This window comes from Notothenia coriiceps, unplaced genomic scaffold, assembly GCF_000735185.1.
Source record: "Notothenia coriiceps isolate Sejong01 unplaced genomic scaffold, NC01 NC01_scaffold00035603, whole genome shotgun sequence".
NCBI classification, from domain to species: domain Eukaryota; kingdom Metazoa; phylum Chordata; class Actinopteri; order Perciformes; family Nototheniidae; genus Notothenia; species Notothenia coriiceps.
The window spans coordinates 15,855-39,917 of NW_011368304.1; the positions used below are offsets into that span (position 1 = coordinate 15,855).

General features: G+C 42.2%; 1 protein-coding gene across 1 annotated transcript in view; it reads right to left on the reverse strand.

Annotated features, from left to right (window-relative positions):
* Positions 1–24,063, reverse strand: part of myo16 (myosin XVI) — a 75,484-nt gene that overhangs the window by 12,739 nt on the left and 38,682 nt on the right. The window contains exons 18-30 of the mRNA XM_010791627.1: positions 21,200–21,317; positions 20,406–20,477; positions 19,657–19,798; positions 18,838–18,910; positions 15,412–15,564; positions 14,767–14,967; positions 13,405–13,480; positions 12,164–12,360; positions 11,200–11,280; positions 9,794–9,999; positions 3,526–3,628; positions 2,796–2,892; positions 2,404–2,677 (exon numbers count right to left, since the gene is read on the reverse strand). Of these exons, the coding sequence (XP_010789929.1) occupies positions 2,404–2,677; positions 2,796–2,892; positions 3,526–3,628; positions 9,794–9,999; positions 11,200–11,280; positions 12,164–12,360; positions 13,405–13,480; positions 14,767–14,967; positions 15,412–15,564; positions 18,838–18,910; positions 19,657–19,798; positions 20,406–20,477; positions 21,200–21,317 (1,793 nt within the window). The remainder of the gene's footprint in view (positions 1–2,403; positions 2,678–2,795; positions 2,893–3,525; positions 3,629–9,793; positions 10,000–11,199; positions 11,281–12,163; positions 12,361–13,404; positions 13,481–14,766; positions 14,968–15,411; positions 15,565–18,837; positions 18,911–19,656; positions 19,799–20,405; positions 20,478–21,199; positions 21,318–24,063) is intronic.

The window sequence follows — 24,063 nt, forward strand, 5'->3', positions numbered from 1 at the left end:
ATCGAATAATGCGATGGGGACCCTGCTATATACAATATATGGGGCTTTGGCTGGTCTCGCAGGGAAACGGTGGAAACGGAGAGAAAAGGGTCTGTGTCGCCATACGCTCACATAGCTCTCTTATATCGCTCATGGCTTTATGTGTGCCAGCCATGTACCATGTGCCTGTCTGTGAGCGAGAGAGAGATGCAGCGTGTCTGTGAGGCCCCGCCCCCGCACGCAGATGAGAGAGAGATCTCTTTTAAAATATATTGAAAGTTAGAAACGGAGATGGTCAGATAAAATGTGCAAGATAACGTTTATGTAGCATTTATTTATTGTCGAAATGATGACATTTCATAACGGGATCAAATCAAAGTGAATGGCCTGCTGCTGCTGAATGCATGGGGCAAGCGACTGGAAAAAGTTTTAAAAGTTATTACATCGTTTCAGATAATAATAATGATAATTCATTCTATTTAGGGGCGCCTTTCAAAGCACCCAAGGACACCTTACAATTCATAACATATTCCAAGGAATTGTTTTAAGACAGTACAAAGAATGCAGTCCGGGTGATGTTTTTTATGTGGGGTGCAGATGAGAGGGAGCTGTCCAGAATGACACCAAGATGTTGTGTTTGTGCTCTTGATAAGCCATTAAAACAGTAAAATAAGTGTCTCCTGTTCACCAAAACATACCCATCTGTTATGGAAAAAGAAAGTATTCTAAAAGTATTCTAAAAGTAATCTGAATACGTAACTAACTGTATTCTGATTACTTTCAGAGCATGTATTCAGTATTCAGTAACTGATTACATTTACAAAATAACCCTCCCAACCATGCCTAGAAGTGATCCTTCGTTAGCGTGAAGAGTCTGCTAAGCGTTATGCGGTCCGCAGTACCTGAGCGTGCTCCAATAGCATTGTGGACTATATAAAAATCGCTGGCCCGCGATAGTGTCTATTGGATACATTTTGGCCCTTGGAAAAATGTAGTTGGTGATCCCTGATTTAGATCATCAGAATGCTCAACCTTAATATATGCCTGCTTCAGCTGTCATTCCACAAATATGAGCTAAGGAGGCCAATTGAAGGATAAGGACCAAAGAGATTATGCTTTAAATCTAATCTCCTTGCAGTAATTTGATAACATCCTGTTAGATATTTCCCTTGCTAATCTGTTTGAGCCATCTGTTGGTTGCAGAATTGCAGGCGGGGGTTAGCCGGGCATATGGGCAGGTGATGTGGAAAGGCATTAAAAAACCTACAGAGAAATTAGGTGAGTTTGGGTGAATTTGAATCCCCTCTACGATATAACAACTGTGACTCTCTCCCAGTCCGCCCACAGACACCCCTCCTCCTGCTGGGCATCTGTCTAAGTAGCAGATGTTACATGGACAAGGACACATAGAGGATGCAGAATCATGTGTGTTTATTTCTCATTTCATCTTTCAGGATATAATTCCTTCCATAAATTAATCAAAACACGCAAAAAAATGTCAGTACCTTGCATTGCGGTGACATTTTCTAATTGTCTTTTAATCGTTTCCAATTGCTCATTGATTAATACCCTATAGTGAGTCTTTTCCACTGTATTTAGTTTGACAGGCTTTACAAATATTGGTTTTTTCTCTAAGATGATGTTTAGAAGCAAACATCCTATATGTGTTTATATTGTTATAATATAATAAACATATATTTAGTCAGAAAGCTTTCAGACTTTAGCATTTTGTTAACAAATCATTGTCAGGTGGAGATAGAAAAATCAGTATCATGGTACAATGGCAGTAATCAACACACATGGTAATGCTTCCTGCTAAAAGATTCTAATAATAAATGCATATATAATGCAGCGTACCATAGAAAGCATAAAACATCCCAAGTCTGCATTTACAGATGTATTAGTACTAAAATTCCAAAGTTACATTTGAGGTATTACCAAAACCCATTTTTAACCCTTTCGTAGCCCTATAGGATTATTCCAATTTAATGATATGTTGTATTAGCATGCGGAGAGGTTGACATAAGGACAGCCTTCCATTGGTGCAACACTTTACTAATACAATCTGACACACGCAGATCATTATCTGACTATTCATCATGAAATTAACAATGAAAAGCTTTCACCGCACAGGGATACAATCATTAATAAAGAGCACACATTTGTGCAGACATAGGCACACACATGCAGAAACACACATACACACTTATGGAGGCCAATGATTGCTTTTTACAATCATAAATCCTGTACATTTCAGTAACTGCTCATTGATTACCTTTCAAGTTAAATACAGTCACTGTAAAACCGTCTCATTTGGTTTTATGTAACTGTATATTGTTTGTAAATGCAAAATGACTGACTGCACATTGACATATTCCAATCGGACTAAAGGTGTGTTAGTTTCGAGGCTGTTTGCTAATATACCTCTTCATGGGCTGATCCTCCTCCTTGCCCACCGGCTCAGGCCTCTCACCAAGTGGTGGGCTGTTGCCAAGGATGTTGATAAGGCTGTTGCCACGGCAGCGCAGGCGGTCACTCTCTCTTGAGATGTCGGAAGCATTTTGGATGACCAAGTGGTCATAGGTTCGCATCCCTATGTCTTCTGCCCCCTGCAGGAAGCGCTGCACACCGCCCTCCTCTTTCTGCTGTAAGGACAGCCTGCGCTGAACGCTCTGTCTGGCCAGCCAGCCACGCACCACTGAGAGGAAGAGGAAGAGGGGAGAGGAAAACAGAGATGTCAGAGGTGTCAGTAAAAGAAAGACAGCTGAACACTCAAGTAATAACAAGTGTTATTGATCCGTTATTTTGGATATTACCCTTCTGACAGGTGATGATCTTTTTGTGAAGCTGGTAGCAGCGGTCGTTCAGCTGGTCGGCCTGCCAGTACCTCAGAAACACTTTGCTGCTGCCCATCTACACACACAACAACACAAATCATAGTTGTAAACTACAGTGGTATCATCGCTAGCTTCTGTGAGTCTGGCTGTCAGGAAATCTCAGAAGAGAGTGCCTTGTTAGTTGAGAGATGATGATAGGTGGGTGTGGAGTGTGGGCAGGGTATGGAGTTTGCATGTTGACACGGCATTCACTTCCTGGATTAGAGAGCATTTGGGGGGTGGCAGAGGTCACCCTATAACAGGTGCACAGCACTGAGGGGGTGACATGCTTCCACACACACCATTCATTTCAACACACGCTACTTGTAGGAGTGGTGCTTGTGTGAGTGGGTTGAGCAGAGCTGGATGAAAAGGTGTCTGCAAGGCATTGTGGAGGAGTTTGTATGCGTGTGTGAGGCTGGAGCTGCTGTGACCTGTAGGGTCACACACTCAGACACAACAGCAGTCTGGCAGACAGGACAGAGAGGGGGGCGGACGGGTCCGTGCTGCCGTGTGACTGAGTGTGTGTGAGGAGAATGATGATGAGGCAGGACAGCTGGAACGAGTAGTCAAAAATTCCATGGGATTTTTCAAATAGAGGGTCAGGGATTAAGTCATTTGGCAAATCTTTTGTTATTGATGGGGACAGAAAAAGAGGCAAAACCCACACCTGCCATCCCTGGAGTTTGGACTGTTGCAGAACGGAGCGACATCTCTCTTCAGGGGACAATTTCTTCTTGTCTCCCAAAGTCGGGACCACAAGATCTTTATATCTGAGACACAAAGAGGTAACAACAGAGATATTGAAGCTGAAGAGCAAAACTTAAACATTTGACGCTAATGCGTCTTTTCTCAGAAACAATGGGTTCAAAGTTCAGTGGGGGTCATACGGCAGACCAGCCACACAGCATCTGTTCCTATTGGTGTTGCCGCGGGCAACGGTTGCTATGAATGGTCAGCTGGAGACAGTGGTTTGTTTGTGCCTGGGACGGTGGGGGTGAAAGGGAAAGTGAGCAGAACTGTTTAAAAAGAATCCAATAACAGAAAATATACTGCTCTTTATATTGGCATACAGAAGCTGGGTTATGAAATGAATTCCCAATTGTACCAGATACAAAAAATCTGAGTGGTATAATAATATATTGTGCTTTTCATTAGCAGAAACTTTTTCGAGCCACCTGCTCAAGGACGACCCATCAGCAACACAGTGCGATAAGCATATACCAAATTGTACATAAGAAAAAAGAGCATAGTCAAAATGATACACTTAGTTCATCTTAGATCATAGTTATATGCACAAGAACATGACATTGATTAAATACAAAAAATAAATACTAAAGTTGACAGGAGACACACTTTCTTGTTTTTAAGACTAAAGGTTGAGAATTCGTCCCTGTCTAATGGTCCAGGAAATGTAGGTAAATTAATTTGTTAATGTAAAATTTGAAAGACTTCAGTATTACTGTAAAGTTTTACAAATCTCAAATGCACTTGTTAAACTGTGATGATGTTTGTGATAAAAAAAAAATGGGCAACACAAGAATATTATTTGGCAGTCCCACATTTTCAATCCTATCTTTTTTTTCTTTGTCACACCTCATTATAACAAGAGCAAATTGTATAACCTATTAGACATCAAGGGAAATGTATATTTTCTGAATGAAATACACAGAACAGTTAAACTTCATATCAGTTGGATAGTCAGCATTTGGTCTCTTCTGTTATCAACAAGACACAGAGCCCGCTGAAGATGTGACATCACGATGACGAAATATAACAAGCAGATGGCTGGAGGCAGTAACCACTTGTGTTGTCAATAGTGAGTAAGTAAGTGCACGTGAAGGTTGGATGTGTTTGATTTGCAGGAGTGGGTTCGGTCTGAACTGTGCCTAACCCTCTCTCTGTATGTTAATACCAGTCCTGCAGACAGCACACGCCATCCCACTGGGCCCATAAAACACAAAGGAACTCTGTAAAACCCATGACCTTCCCTGTGAGGATATGAAAACCATCGATGGACCCTGCTTTTACAAGACCCAAGGGGGATTCATGTGGAGTCAAAGAAGTGAAATAAAGCCTTTGATAAGATTTTAAATGGAGGGCTACAGTGCACCAACGCTGTTCCATGTGACAACAGGCCATCAGATCCCTGTTAGTGAGCGTCACAAAGATGCTTAAGGTAATGCAGCTGGATTTTGAAGCACTCCCTTCCTCTCTGAAGCTTCTCCTATCCATCACACACCTATTTCAGTTGCCAAATTCTCAAATCCTTTTGGCTTTGCCTAGTCCTTGATATTCATCCCACTAGTCACTCTGAAATGATGGATATTCCGCTCTAGGTAACTTAATAACCTACAAATGTGTGTCTTTATCCATCAGTGGGAGGTAATGAGGACCCACTTGGAACTGGCCATATAGAAAACATGACCTAAGTGCTTGTGTGCTGCCTTTGTGACATGCTGTATGAATACAGATGGTCTCTCTCATCCACTCTGTTGCAATGAAGAACTGAGGAAAGAAACAAGGTTCAAGCGGTAGGATTTGACCTTACACATTGGCGGAAAATAAATCTGGCCATAAAACACATTGTGTATCATAAAACACAAATAAAAGCTACAGTAAAATAGACTTTCTCATAAATCATCCGGGTTACCAGGACAATAATGTAATTTGCTTCAGGCAGCCACTATGACTTAGTGAAATGGCCTGCGTGCTTCCAGTGTGTGAATGTGTGTTTGTGTTCAGGAGAATATAGCAACCTCAAGATTATTGGTTGATTTATTTTCCTGTCATTTTTGATTAGTCAAGGGCCAGGGTTGTTTTGAAAGAGTGACAAATAGAAAGAGGAAAAATTGCGATAGTGTGCGTGTACATGAGAGAAAACGGGCAGAGGAGAAAAGGAAAGATAAAGACTGAAATAAAGAGAGTGAAAGGACAAAAGAAATCAAAAATATCTCGGGGTCAGGAAGGCAAGGAGATGAAAGAAAAAAAGGCGGTTTAGAGAAGAGAGAGCATGTGAGGAAAGGATAAGAATTTGTGTGAGAAAGAGCTTTGTGAAGACGGCAGTGTAGTCCACCCCCACTCTGCAGCAGCTCCTCTCTGGCCAAGACTGTGTTCATTCATTGGCCATGTCTGTGTTGAACCCAGTGGAGGAGAGAAAGAGAGAGAGAGAAAGAAAGAAAGATATGAATGGCACTTTGGCCAGGCTGACTGGTGTCTTTGTGAGTGGCAGCCACTCAAATTAAGCATGGCCTTAATGTATAAACAGCAGAACGGGACACACGTCAGACAAAGCCACACTCAGAAAGGTCCATTTGTATGAACACAAAACACTCGTACGCAATGCACACAAACCAGAGCTGGGCAGTTGTGCAATGCTGAATGAAGAATAATGGGGATTTGAATGAGTGGCAATACAATTGAAATCCAGTTTTCAAACTTCAGTTTCTACTCCTAAAAATGTGATGCTTCAACATTTTTGGGATTCAATGTATTTTATCCAGTAGGTGAACATGGTTTCAGTATCATAACATTTAGTATCAAGTAATAAGTCATTCATGAGCAAACATTGTTTAAGTACATTTCCTGGCAAACATCGGGCCAATATAACTCGTCCACCAGGACAAACTGGACCACTGGAGGGAAGCCTGGAAGCAGTTTCCGACACTAAGAAACATCCTGTGCTGTGGCTGATTGAAAAAGCTACAGAACTCCCTGAGCCCTGGAAGCTAAGCCATCTAAGTGTTTAAATGATCGATGATGTTCTTACTCACCAGGCCATCCCCGGCCAGGCTGGGCCACCACATTATAAGAGCAGTGAGCATCTGCTAGCCACACTTTCTTTGATCTTGCATCAGATCTACAATATATAAATCATCCAGTTACAGATCAAAAGATAGCAAAGAAGCTGTATTATTTACAATAACAGAGCAATACAGTTGATAAGTACACTCTGTGAATTTAGTGCTGCCTTCTTTTACCATCATGTCAGAAAATATATTCACTATTTTACCATTACACACTGTTCGTCTCCTCCCCCCCCCCCCCTTGTCTCACATTTGATGGTGTCCCCTAAGATCCCTCGAAGGAATCACATGCACCCGTCCCGTACGCAATATTGCTTTCATGGATTCAAGGTGGCAGGTGACCAGTTTGACAATTTCCATGAGATGAAATGTGGGGATTTCCTTTCAGCTGAGAAAAGATCATTGTCCATTCTCTTGATGGCTGTCTGTTGATCTTGACTTTTCCTTGAGTCTTGATGAGACCGTGTCCCGCTCTGCACAATCCCCAAATTGACTGGACAGATGGTAAATTGGAGAAATGGAGGACTGTGTGTCAACCAAGCTGCCACAGGTCTTCACCTGAGACTATTAATAGTGTGTTTGTGGCTCAATCACACCTTGTCAACCTGTCTAACGTTACATATCACTGTAACAACCTGCAGGAAGTGTTTGGCAAAAAAGAGAGCAACCACCCAACCTTCACACACACTGTTTGACAATCTCCACTCTGGTGCTTGTCTACTGTATCTCTTCTCCCTTTTGACTCCAGAAAATAGCCATGTTTCCGTTCAAATGCATTGAATATTGTAACAGAATTCAAAGAGAAATGAAAATTAACAAGGAATGGATTCATGGAGAAATTATAATACCATTAGAAAAAAGAGGAGGCAACAAGATTAGTTTAATTTCAGCATGCCTCGACTGGGTGAACTCAGGTGAACTCCTTGTAGCCTACACTTTTTCCTGCATTTCCAACGCACTGCACCCTTTTAAACGGTTTATACCTGAAGTGAATATTTCAGATGTTGTTATTGGAGCTGTCATGTCTCCCTGCTCTTCCACTTAGTTCCCCCCATGCTTGATATAGACAAACAACTTCTAAGTTCACAATGTACAAGAACAATCTGAGCAGTGGCGTAACTATCGACGGTGCAGCCGGTGCATTGCACCGGGGCCCACAGCCGTCCAGGGGCCCAAAAAAATGTATATATTTTTTTTTTCCCCCAATGATATTTTTTGGGGCCCCAATGGCATTGACTGGTTCACGCAGTCTTCAAAGTAACCTAGCAACCTAAATTAATTTGTAATTTGTCTGTCCAATGACCTTGCTCCCTTTCATGTCATGTGATACCTTGCGTGACGAGCGAACCGTTAAATCAACATCAACAGTTATATGTACTACATAGCTATAGCAGCAGCAAGATCGGCAGAATTATAACAAATTGAATAGCTAGCATTTATAATGTACAGCAAACCAAAACACAAGAGCGGCGCTCAAAAGAGAAAGGACAAGAGAGAACAAGGAGATGTAAAGGCTAAACTGACAAAATTAGACAGTTTTTTTTGTCATACATCGTCCTCGAAATCGAACGCTAACGTTGGTAATGTTGACGTGCAGCGGCAGCCGGAGCCAGAGGCTAACGATAGCGTACCTGCCTCACCATCATCTAGCTCCACAAGTGAAGCTGTATCCGTGGCTGTGCGACCTTCTTCTCCAGCCATGAGCCAGGAGGAGAGGATGGATTTGGCTGTGCCCGGCGGTGGTCCTACAGTTCCCGCAAGGGCCCCTTCCCCAACCGATAGGGGACTCTATGGCGCTATTGAGACCCCCGAGCCAAGATCAAAGGCTATATTATAGCAACCATGTAGGCCTACCGGCCCATTCCCCAGACACACACATCAAGGAAACAGGTGTTTCTCTGAGATCTATCAGAGCAGGTATCAAACTCCCACGGACATGGCTGTGTTACTCCCCCACCCTGGACTGTGCCTATTATGAGCCGTGCTGGCTGTTCGCAGACCGAGGTGCACCGTTCTGTCAAAGGAGTTCGTGACTGGCAACATTTGTCTGCGAGGATTGACTCACATGCACAATCCCAGGTCCATGTCGGAGCGTGTGTCATATATGAACAGTGGAAGAAAAACGGGAGAATCGATGCAAACATGGAGAGGAATGCAAGGAATGCTGCTAATTACTGGAGACAGGTACTTGAGCGTATTGTCAACGTTACAATCACTCTGGCCACTTGTAACTTGGCTTTTAGAGGACATAGGGAGATTCTTGGACAGCCCAACAGTGGAAACTTTCTCAGTATGATAGAACTTTTAGCATGTTACGATCCGGTTCTGAAAGAACTTGTTGAGCGACCACAAGATTCTGTGAAATACTTGAGTCCAGCTGTTCAAAATGAAAATCTACATAATCGCAAAGCGAGTGCAGTGCGACATTCAAGTAGAAATAAATAATGCTCCGTTTTTTTGCTGTGATCATGGACACCACCCAAGACATTTCCAAAAGAGACCAAATTAGCCAGGTGTATAGATATGTTACAATCCAGAGGGATGAAAACGACAACGCAAAAGATATCCTGATAAATGAGGCTTTCTTGGGGTTCGTGGAAACAGTGGACACGTCAGCCCGTGAACTCCAAAAGAATATCCTGGACAGCATAGAGAGTAACGGACTTGACCTGAGCAAGTGTCGGGGCCAGGGATACGATGGCGCAGCGAACATGAGTGGGGTATATTCCGGTGTGCAGGCCAGGATCATGGAGATGGAACCGCTTGCNGTGTGCCTTGGCAGTCTCACGTTTACATGCAGAAAAACCTTCATAACACACAAGGTGACGGGTAATAACCGGAAAAGCAAGACATGGGCCCTTTAATACATTTAACCTATAGTCCAGGCCTGTGGCAAAATAATATAAACAAAGCATTCATCTTTACTAAGGCTTTGACCTGTTCGCCCAGTCATATATAAACTGACAGAGATCACATTGACCTGCCAGGAGTGCAATCTATCTAAACGTCAGTTAGAGAAATCAGAGGAATCCATTTTAAAACCTTTCCCATTTAAGAAGAGTACAATAACTTCAGAAGAAGACTTTAGACTTTTACGGCGCTCATCATTTGGCAACATGCTCTGATACAGACCTGCTGAGGAATCCTGGGAAGGAGAGGCGAACAGGGTATCCATAACGGATCATGCGCACCATCTCAAGCACCCCGATGTACTGCAGCTGGGTGGACACATGGGAGCTGTCAAAACTTTCGGGCTGACCGCTTGTGTTGGGGCGCACACACTCCACAAAGTGAGGAGTGCAAGCTTGCAGCTTATTCATCACTTCTGACAGTGTGTTCTGAAAGAGGAAAAAGGAGAGGAGATACAGTTGAAGGCACCCACGTGTACTTTTACAGTCATAAAAGCATTAACAACATTTATTGTGCACTGCCAGCCATGGGAAGGCAGTGCTCTCTGGCTGCATTATTTTATGTTGTAACTGGATTTGTGACTGGAGTGAAAAAAACAAAGAGCTCTTTAGAAAGGATGTGTGAGTGTGTGAGAGTTTTTCTTCCAGCCCTGAATTCACAGATGCTGCCTCCAGGGCCACACAGACACGCACATCTACGTAAACGCTTACATCTGTGTTTCTTACACTTCTCAAACTGACGTCAGCCTGAGCTCTACATAGCCTTGGGTACAACGATCAACAACTCACTCCTCAACTTTGAATGTCACCACCAGTATTTACATTGCTTTCCTCCCTGCAAACATGTGCATGCGCACGGCACACAGTGGTTGTTGTTCATTGTTCATTCATTCATGAGGGCTTCATGCTTGGCTTGGTACAGCTTCATTCTTCATCCCACTCTCTCCTTCCCTGCCATTCCCTGAGGGACTTGTCCACCAAAAACCCACAACTCTGATTGTGCAATACAGTGGCTTCATTCAAGCCAAAGGTACTGCTGCTCTGAGACACATTTCAGCCCCCCTCTGTCCCCAGCAGAGACTGAACTCATTTCCTTCTGAATGCAATCAACAAATACGTCCAGCGGCTTATTGAGATGATGGTTTTTTTTTTATTCACAAAAAACCCTTAAGTTTCATAAACAAATCCCTTCATTCATTCAAGATCTGTTCCAGACGCTTGGAGGTATACTCTGTAAGGAACAGGTAGGACAAGAGAAAATGAATATACTGCTTTTCTCTGATTGGCAGAAAAATATATATTAAACTTGTATATTGACTTTTTTTGTTCATATAATGTTTTACTACTTCGCAGTAGGACTGAAAGAAACTGAGAGACTGAGGTCACTGGGCTAACACATTCAGACAGACAAACACATTCATACCTATGGACAATCACTGTGTGGGAGAAGCCCATGCAGAGGAAGTTCAAAACTCCACTCCCTCCAAACGGCAGACTCTTAACATCCGACTGAGGGAAACAACTGCTAACCAATAGGTCAACATGGAACATAAAACCAATCATCATGGTTTATGACATGTCGAAATAGGGCTTATCCTGTCAAAAACTGGGAGATGGGGGGTTTCTTACCCTCAGCTGGACAGCCACTGTGATGGGCCCACAGCGCTCCAGCCGTTGGAGGAAGGAACTCGATCCTTTCTTCTTCAAGATCTGACAATGGAAAAAGATAATAGAGAGAAAAACATATGAGATAGATGTGCATCATAGAGGACACCGAGAAATATGGAATCATTACAATATAATCACCACATGATACGTGACTTTGACTGGATGACAAAACACTGTTTGATTCCTTTTGTCTTGATTCTGTGCAGGATGTTTGCAAAGCACACTAAACAGACCAATTAAACTACTCAGTCAAAATTATTCTGTTTCCTTTGCTTTACAACCCAACCCATGGCATGTATTGCCTTCTCTACAACTAGTGTAGTAATGCCACAATACCTAATGTTACCGTATAAGGCTGCTGGCACAGATCTGGGAGGTGAGAGGTCTTATGTAAGCCTGTTCTCTAGAGATGGCTAATGAGACACTGAGACAGCAGGCAGGACCCCCAGGAGGTTACAACCAGCAGGCCTCTCCAGTTCATTGTAAAGTGCACCAGTATAATATGCTTTTTCTACTTTTAAAAGCAATCAAATTAAGACAGAGAAAAGGGGGAGGGGGAGGATTGATTGAAAACATAATATTGATAGTATTTTTGTCAGGTTTTAGTTTTTTTAATGACTGCATTTCATAAGTAAATCATCTGATCACATGACTGTGGCGTTTCTGTCAGAAACAAATCAAATCCCCCGAGGTTTATAAATAGCACTGTGGAGGGACGTCGCTTAAATGAGATTGTTGTTTTTCACAGAAGGACTATTCCTGTTTTTTTTTCTGATCGGCACAGCATGAATATATTTAATGATTACAACCAAGATGCTTGGGTGCATTATTAAGTGGGGCGTAGCTACAGCGCAACAACAGACTCATTGCTCGTGTGGTTCATATACAGGCGTGCATTCACCACCCTGTGAGCAGCATACTGTACCTTGGAAAGGTCATGGTACCTCCGGGGCTGTTGGGGGACACTGTTGACAGTGACAAGGGAGGATGGTGGCATCCTGTGGAGCAACAGGTTGGCTTTAGGCCCCCTCAGCCCGGCACGGCCCTGCGCTGCTGGCACCAGGGAACCAGTCTGAGTCAGCTTGGACTGGAAGAGCTGCTGCAGTAACACACTCTCACTGGCTGCGGGGCACCAAGCACATACACACAGAGAGAGAGAGAGAGAGAGAGAGAGAGAGAGAGAGAGAGAGAGAGAGAGGGAGGAAAATAACGATGAAAAGAAGCAACAGCATTGGTGGAAATCAGGGGGTGGAGGAGAGTAAGGAAAGGGGAAATGAACAATTAGATGGAAAGAAAGAAAGAAAAGAAAGATCAGGAAATCGGTAAACAGAAAGGAGAGAGGCATCAGAAGAAGAGGAAGAGGAGGAAAGTTAGTCTCCATGTAAACAATCTGAGGGCAACCAGAGGGGGCGGACAATGCCACTCGACAACACGTGGCGCGACCACAACAACGAGCCCATTCAGAAAGCCTAACAACATGTGTGTGAACGTGGGAGTGTGGATCTCATCTGAAAGGCTGAGAGAGAGGGAGAGGGAAAGAGAAAGGATGGTGCCAGGTAGAAGTACCAAGCAAAGAAAAACAAACATGACTCCTGCACTCATTTAAGGATTTAATCAAACACAGATTCAAGTGTAATTGTCTTTTCATTTAAAGCAATTATTTCCACCGCCTCCTGAGTATAGACTTACATAGATCACTCTGCTCTTGTATTAGCTTTAAGGCTTTAGCTTTAAGTGGGGAAGAGATGACATCCATAAAAAGTAACCACGTCGTGTGTATGTCAGTGTGTGTGGCTGAATGGTGGTGACGCGTCGACTGGGTCAGACGGAGGGACAACAGCCAAGTGTGAGTGAAGGGCTTGCCTTTAGAAGATTAGCCTCATCATGGAAATTATAGCAATTAGGCTGCTGGATGCAAGGCTAGCCTGGCAGACACACAAAGACTGCCTGTGTCCTGCTAACACAACACCCCACATCTGGCACCTTCTATAGACAATATACACACAGACGGAGCTGTCTGCTGCATATGGGATGAAACACACACATACAAACACAAGCACACTTAGACAAAGAGTGGTTCTGTGTGCTGTTAGTTTAAACAAGAGTGCATCTTTGTGTTCTGACACCACAATGTGCTCATACGTGTGTTTTTCATTTGGTACTTACACTTCATCGTAAACAGGAGATTCTGAGGAAGGCAGTCTTTGTTTCTTGCGAGTGATCCTGTGAGATCATATGAAATCTGGTGGGAAAACAAATCACACATGGATATTCAGTGCATTTACACTAGTACATTTTTTTTTAAATCCTTTCCAACATCTTCATGTATGAGTTGAAAAGAAAACGTTATCTATTTTTTGTCACTTTTTAACTTTTGGACAATCGCAATCTAGTCTTTTAAAGGAAAGCAATATTATGAAAAATGACTACTATGTAGTTTGCAATTTTCTGCTGCATAGTACTTTGCACGGATAGTTGAATGGAACTATTATTCATTTCTTTGAAAGGTCTTAATACCTTAAGACCTTATTTTTGTCACTGAGCTTTTAAAAAGTCATAAAGTTTCCAATAAAGGGAAAAAGGCAGCTTTAATACAAGCACACACACATTGTTTTTTAGCATGGGCCTCTGCACAACAACAATAACCTCAACTATGATAAATTGCAATAACTCCATAAGAAAATGACATTGGTTACATTGCAGTTTTAGACACAATATGTAGGGAATGAGCCAGTTTGAAGTTCAATATTATTAATGTTTTTGAAGAAAAGGAATCTAATGTTTGTGCTAAGATAAAAGAAAAATGTCAGTAGTGAAAAAGAGGGGGTCAGTTTGGTCCTTTCTTCTGTAAACGGACTGTTTTTAAAGCTTTGGAGAGTCAAAAAATGTTGTAACTGAATTTGTCTAACCCAAAGATGTCATTTCCATGGCCCAGGAGAGTTCAATCAGCATTTGTCAATATGAGCTACTCTGTCTCAAGGCCAGAAAGCAGAGCAGTAGGTCTCAAACTTGTGATTTCCTTAAGTATTATGTCTGGAGCGGCTCCAAAGACAATAAATGCGCGACTGATATTGTGAATGTTTTGTGATGCGATGGTTAGTTTTTGTAAAAACCCAATGAGCTTTATTCCATTGGAGTGTTCTCAGTTGTGAAACAAGAAATGTGAAACATCTTTTCCAATTTAGATAAGATAAGAAGGAATTTTAGGATATGTTTATTTATGTATTGTCTATATAGCAGAGCAAGACTTCATATTTGATGACATCAACATTTTAGCACTTTTTGGATTTGGGAGAAACGTTGTTCATGTTTACTTTTGGACTGTCTTTTAGGATTAAAAGTAATGAATTCAAAAAATGGGCATGGGTCCGCATTAGGTTCACAATTTGAGCTAGGCTGTAGTGTAATATATTGGGTTTTCCATGGACCAGATATTGATTGACGAGCAATTAATCGTGCCTGATTCACGTATGCCAAGCCCTACCACCTCTCAATACATATAAACTTTTGAATGTAATAAAGACAGACCTGTCCGGCGTAGTGGCTGACAGTGAAGGCTGGCCCCTGATCTTTGGGTGGTGGGTTTCCGTTGCCATCCTTGGTCGTTAGAGACAGACCGTGAGTGGGACATGAGTCCAGCTGTGCTGACAGCCTCTTGTACAGACTCTGCTCCGCCGGCCGCAGGCTCTGGCTCTCCTCATCCAACACGCACAGCAACCCCTGAGGCTTCTGGGTGAGGAACAAACAGAAGACCACATGTTTATGTCATCTTCATAAAGCACTTTTCATAATAATAGTAATTCATTATTTCCATTATGACACTTTTATTGATCACCGTAGGGTATAGTCGTCCCTTATGATAACATATGCATTTCATTCGTTTGAGAGTTTTGTTTGGATTTTGGTCATAATTGATAAAGATTGTAGACAGACAAAAAAATCTAAGGTGAAAGGGTCACATGCAATAAAAGGGACAGGTCTCCATTACATGGGACACCACCAGTCCTACCAGTAATGTAACTTTATATAAATGAGAGAAACAGCTTCACATTTGTTGAAATCATTTCCAACTTTAAATGTAAGTCTTGTAAAAGCCTTTGCCAAAGCTCTGCTGATGTTGAATAACAACATAACACACTAACTGGACTGAACCGGTCTAAACCAGCAACGTACCTGAAGAAAGAAGTCCAGGACGGCTGACTGGTTGCTGGAGTAGCGGGGAGTCTCCATGGCGATGCCCTCCTGCAGACACTCAGCCTGCTCCTGCTGGAATAGCACCTCAGAGACATACTGCCTCAGCCGCTCGTTGGTCATATTCACACACAGCTGGAATGCACACAACACACACATGGACCTGTAAACACACACTTCAGTGCATATGGCATGAAATTCCTCCTCAGAGACACCATGCTGTATGTTTGTTTTTAAAGAAAACAAATGCACAAATATGATCTCAAATACAGCCGGCTGGGGCACCAACGGGGAAGTCAATGGGGCATAAATGAAATGACTACTCATATAAACACCAGACCCCGAAATTATTGATGGATGTCCCTGTGTAGGGGCTTTTTCGATCCTACTATAATATGGACCAAGTGTTCCTGCTGGGACACATGAACTCTACCTAACCCAGCAGTAAAACACTTACAGCACAGGAGTCAATCATATGAGTTTGTCTGTTGTCTTGCGTGCGAAGCTCTGGAGGGGAGACTCAAGTGTGACTTGTCACATTGATGTAATGAAAGAAATCACAGAATATGAAGTGGAACAACACAGCACAGAAGACTGCAGCAGCAGGCCAGTTTCAACTTTTCCTGAACCCAAAAGTGTCATGTAGATGAACAGGCAAAAAGTTATAGTGCTGTACACTAGGAATGAACTTGTCATTCTGTGTTTTTTTTAGGTGTCCCTTCTTTCAACCCAAAATCTGATGTATCCATCCTTCTTCGTCATGGCTGGAGTTGGGCGGATGGTTGAAAATATTGGCTGTTGGCTGAGTACATCGGCGGCTGTTTTTTTGGGAGATTTTTGTCATTTTATTTAGCAAATGTAATGGTCTACCTCCAAAGTAACTGCTCAGCATCAGAGAGACACTGGGGGAAAGTGTTTCGAGCCAGGAAAGTTTCGCATTTAACTGAATTCAGTCAGACAACTCACAGGTTTCTTTAACATGTTTATTAGAAGCAGCATATAGTTAAGTTTGGTGACTAGGCTCGGGCATCATCACTCCATAGATATACATAGCACGATGAGTAATGATCAAATAACTATCCCCCAAGCCTACAGGTGGAAGCTGGGGTGGTGGTGGGGCAGGCAAGCAGCAGACGTAGAGGTAGCTGTAGCAATAGCAGCAGCAAGCAATTCATAGAGAGAGATCTGGCAGGTTAAATAGAGCGGCGTATTAAGGAGACTCTGTTTGGTTGGTTGTAGAGTGGCAAGGGGGCGTTATGTATGAATGCAGCGTAAGTGCTGGAGTTGACTGCCTGAACTAGCTCGCAGGCTTCGCCCCATTTAAGGGTTATTTTGGTTGCCGATTGTTGGAAAGGGGGAAAACAAACCAAAAGGTTGTTTTCTTTGTTTTTAACGATGCCGAGCAAAACACATGCATTAATATAAGCAATTACCGGTTGTTGGGTGGATGGATAAAGGATTTTAATCCAATGCTATACCAGAGATTCAGCCATGTGATGACATGAATATTGTAGGTGAATTGATAATGACTTAAAAATAAAGTAAAACATCTAAATATTGATGTTAAGTACTAAAATAAAGCCATGAAGCCCTAGTTTCAGGGTAATGCTAAGTATCTACCAATAAGTGCTGATCTGAAGGTGTGTAGAGTAGGCGGTTATGGGCCTGTTTTTTTCCATCAGTGTTTGTCTATTCTTTGTCTTCAAGGGAGTCTATTACATTAAAGGCTAAGTCCCAGCAGGTGGTTGATTGAGTTAACTCATTAGCAAAGTGCTGAGCAGGTACAACACAGCTCTAATTAACAAGCCCTAATGACCATGACCTGATCAAGCTGCGCCTGTAGAGCCTGTGTCTGCATGTGTGTACAAACATGTCAGAGAGTGAGGGCCACACCGACTGTAAGAGATCATCGAGTTTGTTTATCCAGATCTCACTCTGACTTTCCATGGGTGGACGGTGATGTTGCCATATCTACACTTTAGCTACTGTGCATATGACATGAATATTGTAATGTGTGTGATTTTAACAGGATGATATTTATAGGTCGTTCAGCAGCAACAAAGGAAAAGAGGTTAGATTGAATGAGGCAATGCCACCGCTTGCCAAAGATGGTCTAGTTTTCCTTTTTTCTCATTTTGTTAACTCCCCCTCCTCTTTTCTTTCCTTCTGGCGCTTGCACTCTCTGTGACCCGAAGAAGAAAGGTCACGCAATCCCTCGCTTCCACTTGGATTAGAGAACATGGAGGGTAGGACTCATGCCACTGACATCTTAGTGCCACACACACACACACACACACACACACACACACACACACACACACACACACACACACACACACACACAGGCCTTAATAAAGTCTGGGAGGGGATTGGAAGTTCCATATTGAGGAACCGTAAGCTCTGAGTACTTAGCCTCTTGTGCATTACACCCTAAGACACAAGATACACACACACACACACACACACTCACTCACACGCACACCAAGGCATACACACAGAGTGATTTACAGAGTGACTTCACCTCTGCAATGTCTTACAATGTAGTAGTCCATTAACAGTGAATTCTTGATGNTCTGGGAGGGGATTGGAAGTTCCATATTGAGGAACCGTAAGCTCTGAGTACTTAGCCTCTTGTGCATTACACCCTAAGACACAAGATACACACACACACACACACACACACACACACACACACTCACTCACATGCAGACCAAGGCATACACACAGAGTGATTTACAGAGTGACTTCACCTCTGCAATGTCTTACAATGTAGTAGTCCATTAACAGTGAATTCTTGATGAGCACATCAAAGATTAATGGCCAATAACAGGTGAGCAGTAGAGAGATGCACATGTTGTATTCACTAAACAATGCAATTTAATAACATACCGTGAAATACCGAAAACAACCAAGCATCACAGACATGCTGATCTATCTGTGTACATAACAGGTGCATACGTACATGATTTGTACTGTCACCCGAGAAATATGAACTAAACAATGTATGTAAAACTTTAAGACTCTCATACACACGGACAAATACACATTGGTTTGAAGCTGCCCATTACTCCAACCTCTCACACACTGAGCACTCATTGTGTCCGCCGTCGGTTCATTTAAGGATAGCTGAACATCACGTCACAGACCTCATCTAATTCATTACAGACTAAAATGTCCGGGCTAAAATAGAAAAAAGCCCCACATATTTGTCAGAATTTGATTAAGATCTGTGTGAAACTAAAGTACCACACTCTGTTCAGAGAGATTTCCTCTAAGCAAATGGAAAAATTATTCAGGGAATGTCATAAATGCATTTGGCCTGATCTGTCGGCTTTAGTGAAAGAGGACACACATTGATAGGTTTCTTCGGGGTTAACTTAAATGTAATACAAGTAAGCATCATCCCACCTGCTCAAATCCATTCCTTTGAAATTCTTCAAACCCAAAGATGTCCAAGATCCCGATTTCGAGGGCAGGATCACTGGAAGAAAGAGAATTTGTATTATCTTACACCACTTTCACTCCAGGATCACCTTGAGAACGTGTTTGGATGGTTGCATGACGGACAGGAATTATGTGTGTGTGTGTGTGTGTGTGTGTGTGTGTGTGTGTGTGTGTGTGTGTGTGTGTGTGTGTGTGTGTGTGTGTGTGTAATAACACATTCTAAAGGGGTGTAACCATAGCTGACATATTTATTATGTTTTGAGGTTGGTGTGTAAACAAGGCAAAGCACAAACACATTCCAGAAGATGGAGCGCCAGTTATCTGACAGAGTGTGATAAGACTTCACAACATAAACAATACCAAGGATTCCATTGGCCTCCACCTAGGAGTGTGTGTGTGTGTGTGTGTGTGCGCGCGTGCGTGTGTGTGTAAGTTGTTGAGTGAGAGGCTTTCACATAAACCTTGGGTGTGTCCTCCATCTCTACCGTTTTCTGTTCAGCACTTTCCATTTCAGCATACATACCTATTTGTGCATGTCATGTAAACTACTAGCCTCATCTCTATGCTATGTGTGATTGTGTCACAATGTGAGAACAGTCCCTCCTATGAGAGAATGCTCTTGTGTGATGACAGAAATATGTGGTTGTTTTGATGATAACAGTTATCAACTGCCAGGGCTTCAAAATAAATTATTTTGGCAGTCAACACTGAAAAAAACAACCTTGGCTCACATGTGCATAAACACAAACACTGACATACACACATGCACACACATAGATATACCCAATGCTGTCGTCCTGTCCCTGTAGGTACTCGTTGGTGCTGTTGACCAGATAACTGAAGAGGCGACCATAGATGGCTTTCGCAAGCTGGTCTCTGTACTGTTCTGACATCTCCACCGTGTGGCGTCGGGTGATCAAGTCACCTGAGGTAAAGGGGACATGGCAACACAAATGTATTACAATTTGATTAAGAGCAGTGATATTTCTGAAGTTGTGTAGTTGTGCCACTGTATCATCTTTTGTCCACGAGAGAACATTTATGTAAAAAAATTATAATTATAAAACAAAAATTTTTATTCTGTACAAATCTTGGACATTATAAGGTATCCATTAATCACATATTGGTTTTTTTGCTCTAAAAAAGAATATAAGATACTGTTAAAATATATTTTAACTTGAAAATAACTATCTTTGTCAGACTGAAAAATATTTCCGTTGACAAACAAGATATTTAATCTCTCACGAAAATACATTTTGGCAAATTTGCCTTTTTTCCCTCCAATTTGAACCACCTAATTCCCTTTACACTGAGCTCATTAGTCTCTTACTATAAACCTTTATAGGACTGATCTTGATTAATGATATGGTGGTTGTTGAAATACAAGATGCAAGTGTGTATTATGAACAGTGTCAAGGTTTTTCCTCTGCTGTGATTCTCCGGAGAAAAGATGAATCTGTAGTAATCCTTGTGAAACTGCTAATGTGTGTGGCATAATGGCCGAGTGATGGCGAAGGCCGGTGTGTGGGTACCTTTAAAGTACTGAACGTCAGAGATGAGGGCATTGCTTAAGTCCCCGGAGCACACCTGCAACAATCCAGCAACTGTGCAGAGAAAGATCAAAGAGGAAGAGAGAAAGACACAGTAACTCAATAACTGACAGTGTCGTGATGACAGGATGAAAAATATCACAACAACAGCATTAATCACTACATGTGAGGATGTGTGTCGGAAAGGAAACGCTGATAACATCCCAGAAATACATCTACTCATTGCTACTCATCACCCTACCAGCACAACAAGCTGAGCTCTGCCTCAGATCATTCCCACTTCATCGATCAGTAGAGCTGGCAGCAATTAGTCATCAGCGGGTTTCTGAGCAGAGCCCATAAACAAGCAGCAGGAACAGGTGACATGAGGCCAGAATCCCTCACAAGCCATGACATCACATCTCCCTGACAACGAGTGGCTACACTTTCCCGTTCAGGTGCTGATGTCGTTTGTTTACCATCTCACAAAAAGTCAGGGGTCACAGAAATAAATGTAGCGGTTGTAAGGGAGATGGAGAAAGGTTGGAAACCCAGGCACAGTGAGCAGGAAAGTGTGTGTTAAATCTCTCCTCACCACCATGAGGCTCACCAGACAGGTGAATGTCTGGCCTTTAGCTAGTGCTGGCAAGCTGCCAAGCAGAACTACAAGGCGGGGAGGAACGATGACTACGAGGTAAACAAGCTGAGCGGATGTGATGCACCCTTCCTTTCCGCACTATCCCACCTACACACAGGGGGGAAATGTGACCACGGGTATGTGACGGGGAGGTACTGACCTCTCTCCAGCAGCTGCAGGTCCGAAGGGAAGGCTGTATCGGCATCTGTCAATGCAGTAAACCGTATGTCCCCAATATGGAGCACAGCAGATAGCAGAGTAAACACAGAGTCAACCTCCTAAAAGAGACAGGGACAGACAGAGACAAGAGAGAGAGAGAGTGGGGTGTTAGTGAGGCATTAACACAATTAAGTAAGTCAAATGTAGCCCTAATCAAAAAGATAGATTTTCATTTTGTATGATAAATACCAACTTGCACTTCAAGTAATGCTGAGGAAATGTTTCATGATACTAAACCTCTTCAAAAGGAAAGAACTGGTGATTGTCAACACTTCCCATGAAATTAAATAAATAAATGATATGCATCAACCCTCCTCCCTTCATTCACACACTTCTCTTCCTCCGCCCCACTCTCCCTTCCTCTCTGCCCTTGAGTAGAGGACGCTTAATGGAATACCCCATTACCCACTGCTCTGAATCTCTGAGAGGGGGATGTTGGAGTTTGAGAGTGTGTGCTCGCGTGTGTTCGTGTGTCTGAATATGTCTGCGTGTGCACTCTCTCAAGGCAGGATATTGGAACTGATATCTGGGAGATAAACACAAGCATTAGTCTCTGTCTGACACTCTATACACAGACAGACTCCCCCTGCTTAGAAAAGGAGAAGAAAGGGAGCAAGGGCGCAAGGGAGAAAGAAAGGAGCGTTAATGACGATTGACCTTTGGGTCTGGACTGGGTATCTTCCCCTGATTAGAGACTTAGACAGAGAACAATGGGTGGTCTAAGACTTCCACTCCTACTCCCCCACTGCGTCTCCTGTCCTCTGGACTCTCTCTCTTATCCGGCGGACACTAGTGCCCTCCGATATAAATCTATCGCTCTACTCCTCTGTCCCTTAGGCTTTGCCTGTGTGTATTGAATGCTGCTGGATTAAAAGGTGAGCTGGTGGTCAGTCAGATGCTGACAGATGCTGACTGGGAATCTAAGAATAGAACCTGATAATGGGGCTGGGAACACAGCTGGTGGTGCACACTGTAGCACACGCAGCGTTCATAAATCAAAGACCTTGTCTTCTGCATTTGGTCACACATGTCTTTAGATAGATAATTGAAACACATGATGAGTCCCAATTCAGGACCCCAAGAGTCTCAATCCCAATCTAAACATCTAGGCCGAATATGTCATAACAGGCAGATGATGCCTGTCTCATTTCAAAGGCTGTGCCTGAACCGAGAGGACACCCTGTTGTATCCTTTGGTATCCCACAAGCCATTATGCACTGGTCAATTGTTTAATGGAGCATGGACAATCCTTATCAACTTGGAAATGATCATGTCATTATTTACGAGGTATTACTGTGACAACATTGAGGCCATACAATTTTCAAATATCTTTCTTTACAAATTGTACAAAATTCAATAGACTAAGCCATTAGTTTTGTTTGTCTATGAGGGTACAAACACATCGTTTGGATAATTCAGCTTTAAGACTCGGGCACATTTACAGACAGATGACAAATTTCAACTTGTCTCTATTGTTGTTCATTCCTCCTGAAATGTAATTTTGATGTATTGATTAGATCTAGTGTTGCGAGACATTACCATGAATCTATTTCATACTATTATTTAAAAATGTTTGGGAGCTACCGGGAGGCTTGTCTAATTTAGCGAGTGAGTATGCACATTTATAGCAATCTATGTGCAGATAAATGTTGGGTTATGTATGTGATGGTGTGTGTGGTTGAAATTGTGTTACATGTATGTTTTAGTTCAGCTCTCATTTTGATAGGAAGTGAAAAAGAGATAACATTTAAATAGCCATCTTAATGTTGAATAAGTTACCAAGTAAAGGGTTTAAATTGGCTCATATAAATATATGTAGTCTAAGAAATAAAGTGCCTGAGATAGAGGAAATATTATCATGTGGTATTCATTTGTTAGCAATATCTGAAACTCACTTAGATGACACATTTAATGATGCTGCTGTGGATATTGATGGATATAGAATATTTAGAAAGGACAGGAATGCATATGGAGGTGGGGTGGCAGTATACATTCAAAAGCAAATACCAGCTAAAGTGAGATATGATTTGATGTCTGCTGATATTGAAGTACTTTGGTTGCAAATTAATTTACCTCACTTGAAACCTTTGTTGGTAGGATGTTGTTCCAGACCTCCAAATGCAAACTTAATTTATTTAGACAAATTATGTGAAATGTTAGATAAAGTTTGTGATCTTGACAGAGAGATTTATTTTATCGGAGATTTAAATATTGACTGGAATATGTTGCACTGTGCCCTAAACAAGCTGCAGACAATAAGAAATACATGTAACTTGGTACAAATGGTGACTAAACCTACTAGGATATGCATAAAGAAAGATGGGTCAAAAAGTGCAACTTGTATTGATCATACAGTATATTTACTAATTTTAGCCATGTATGTTCTCAGGCAATATCAATTCCAGTAGGGTGTTCTGATCATAATTTAATAATTATCGTGAGAAAGACAAAGGTGCAAAAAGCTGGACCAAAAGTAATTGTGAGGAGATCAATGAAATATTTTAGTGAAGAGTCATTTATACAGGATGTTCAAAAGATATGTTGGAAACATGTTTTTGAGAAAGTCGATCCAGATGATGCTCTTGATGTCTTTAATTTGTTATTTATGCAGGTGATTGATAAACATGCTCCACTTAGAAAACAGCCTGTAAGGAACTTTAGAGCACCCTGGTTAGATGAGGAATTAAAGAGCCTGTGACAGCCTCCCAACAACTGTTGTGCAATGAAATATTGGGCTACTAGTCATCTCGAACCGTCAGTTTAAAAAAGAAGGTGCGATACCGTTCCGATAAATATCAATAATTT